This window comes from Cyberlindnera jadinii, assembly GCF_001661405.1.
Source record: "Cyberlindnera jadinii NRRL Y-1542 unplaced genomic scaffold CYBJAscaffold_21, whole genome shotgun sequence".
Classification (NCBI taxonomy): Eukaryota; Fungi; Ascomycota; class Saccharomycetes; order Phaffomycetales; family Wickerhamomycetaceae; genus Williopsis; species Williopsis jadinii.
Genome location: NW_017963672.1, coordinates 84,460 through 87,085, shown reverse-complemented (window position 1 = coordinate 87,085; position 2,626 = coordinate 84,460). Strand labels below are relative to the sequence as shown.

At 45.2% G+C, this 2,626-nt stretch overlaps 1 protein-coding gene across 1 annotated transcript; it reads left to right on the top strand.

Moving 5' to 3' along the window:
• Nucleotides 1-1,399: 1,399 nt before the first annotated feature.
• On the top strand, nt 1,400-2,376 carry CYBJADRAFT_164704 (uncharacterized protein; the record flags this gene model as incomplete). The annotated part of the gene is made up of 3 exons (XM_020213870.1): nt 1,400-1,475; nt 1,610-1,719; nt 1,999-2,376. The coding sequence occupies 3 exons, from the start codon at nt 1,400-1,402 to the stop codon at nt 2,374-2,376; spliced, it is 564 nt and encodes a 187-aa protein (XP_020068105.1).
• Between the last annotated feature and the right edge of the window lie 250 nt (nt 2,377-2,626).

The following is a 2,626-nucleotide window of genomic DNA, read 5'->3' as shown; positions in this document are numbered from 1 at the left end:
AAGCCTATGTATGCCACTCTCAAATCACCAGCTGTCAAAATGGGAGTTAGAGGATAAAATCTACAGGCAATGGCCTAAAATATCCAAGAAAGCTGGCCCAATCTTTGTTGATGCAAAAGGTAGCAAGTATATATGTTGCTTGGTTTCGACCATGTATAGGGCTCTTAAGTGTAGTCGCTATTGTTCCAAACGGACCACCATGTAATTCTGAGGAATGAACCTATCTTCAGAACACAGTTAGAGAGGTAAAACTCGGTAGAGAGGTACTGGAAGCTTTTATATACGATGCACAGCCAATGAGAGAGACTGTAATTGTCTGTTCAAAGGAGTAGGCAAAAGAAACACGATTATCAACCAATGCATCACTTATATGCACTTGAATAAGGGCCATGAAAGTGTGTTTAATAGTCGTGAACCGTCTAGTCTACTTCTTAAATTATCCTTAATAGGACAAATAAATAGAAATGATATACACATCTGTATGTATCTCCAACTTACAGAGTAAACTCACCCACCTCGTTGACTCTGGTGGTTTTCCATCGAAGTTTACAGAATAATCGAATGCAGACCAGATCTTCTGCTGAATATGTCCACTTTTGCTCAAAAATATGTTATTGTGAAGGGCATATTGGCGTGTTGAGTTCCACTGAGAAAGTTTTGAGTGTAAAGGAGCATACGTTGTACTCTGTAGGTTAGGGTGGTCCTTCTTTTTTGCAATTGGTGCAATTACAGGTCCCTGGTTGAAATGCACCACCACAGCAGAGTATTTGATGGTTATGTACTTGATGAATCAGCATTTGGACGATAATACGATATCTGTTTAGGATGAACCAAGCTATTAATGCGAGTATGCACTTCTGTGAAGGACCCGATATTAATCTTATAATGAGATAACTACCTCCAAACGTGTTCATCTTGAAGACTATGAAGATTACAACTCGATTTAAGTATCAGCTGACAAAACAAGGTGCAAGTGCTTGAGTGTAACGACTCAGGTCCCATGTTTTGGTCTGTGTTTTGCTCTGTAAGAATGGAATTGTATAATCTCGGTACTAAAAGTCTTCCTACATCCTTGGGCAATACATGTGCCTTGGAGAGTCCTTTTGAATAAGCAGCAAGAGGCTTATAGGACCCTCTCAACTAACCCATATAGAGCCACTGCTGCTGTCCTGAGGCACATGCTCAACCCAATAAAGAGGAACCGTACGAACTAAAACACGTTTAAAGCCCATCAACGCAAACCTGTCAACTGGCTACACATCTTTCCGCCACGACATTGCACTGGCAAAGAGCAGTCTGGAGGGTGAGCAATGGCATACACTGATACTGAAACTCCATCATACATATACATACACTTGTCCATGTTGATCCTCACACAGGTGAAGAACACATCTGTAGAATGGCATGCTCCAAAACTTCGGACATATTAGACCATCTAAGCCCAGGCACTGAGCACTCTAACAGTGATAGGTTAAGTAAGTGGTGGTGTGAAACTGGGGCCAGCCTCTGACTCTGGAACCAGAAGGACGTGAGCTATCATGGCAGCCTTGACCACGATCGTGACGTAGCTGTGTCCGGGACAGAGCACATTGTACTATATTACGCACAGTTCGGCTCCATCACCACAACACGATCAACCACCTCTCCAGTGACACAGAGCATCCTCCAACAAGCCGGAAGGCAGTACATACGATAAGAGCACCTACAAACGCCTCAGCTGTAAGCTCACATTCTGTGCTTAAGGCTCCACCTCAGCACTGGTGAATGGCCACGATTGGTGGAGAGAAGAACTTGTAAAGGCCACTGTTGCTCTGGTGACGCTCCCCGGACGGGCTTGCAGGCTTGCAGGCCCACAGCGACAGAAACGCAAACAAACAAGCGTATTACTACGAATGTAAACACACGCGCAGGCGTAATTAAGGGAAACAGAGCTGTTCACAGCCCACAACAGACGGAATCTACAGCTGCTGGATGAACCAGTACGGTGGTTGATCTTAGGCACGGGGTGGGCCGCCTTCACTTGAGCTGGACTGTTCATACTATAAGGAAGCACCAGGCCAGCCCAACTTCTCGGTGTCTGTTTTGGTTGATTATGATGGCGTGGAGACTCGGTTCCATTTAAGCGGTTCAATTGCTGTGAGCCGATTCAAGCTGGAGGCAAATCTTGTGACTGTTTCCCGGCTGACTCTGGCTCAATACGTGCTGCTGACGTTTGATGCCGTTGACAGCAATGAAGTCATTGCTGGTGCTGTGACTCATGGCTCTGCGAACACAGGATTCTTTATCTGTGAAGATGCTGATGCTGAGACAGCTGTGCCGGCTGATGCGTTCTCGTTTGCCAGTACGAAGTGGTTTTCCACGCATGATGCTGTGTAATTTCCTCAGAGAGCTGAGGACTGGCACTATCACTGATGCTGTAGTGTATGATTCTACTTCAGAGGGAGCATTTAGTGGTGTTGTGTACACAGCTGAGGTTTCCGTCTCACATACGACTCTACGAGTGGTACATCATTCTAAGACGGCTTTTCTATGCTGATCATCTCTGAGTCTGAGACTTGTGTCCTTTCAGCGGACTGTAACAACCCAAATGTCGCTACAACAGAGGCATTAACGGTTGTTTATTCGA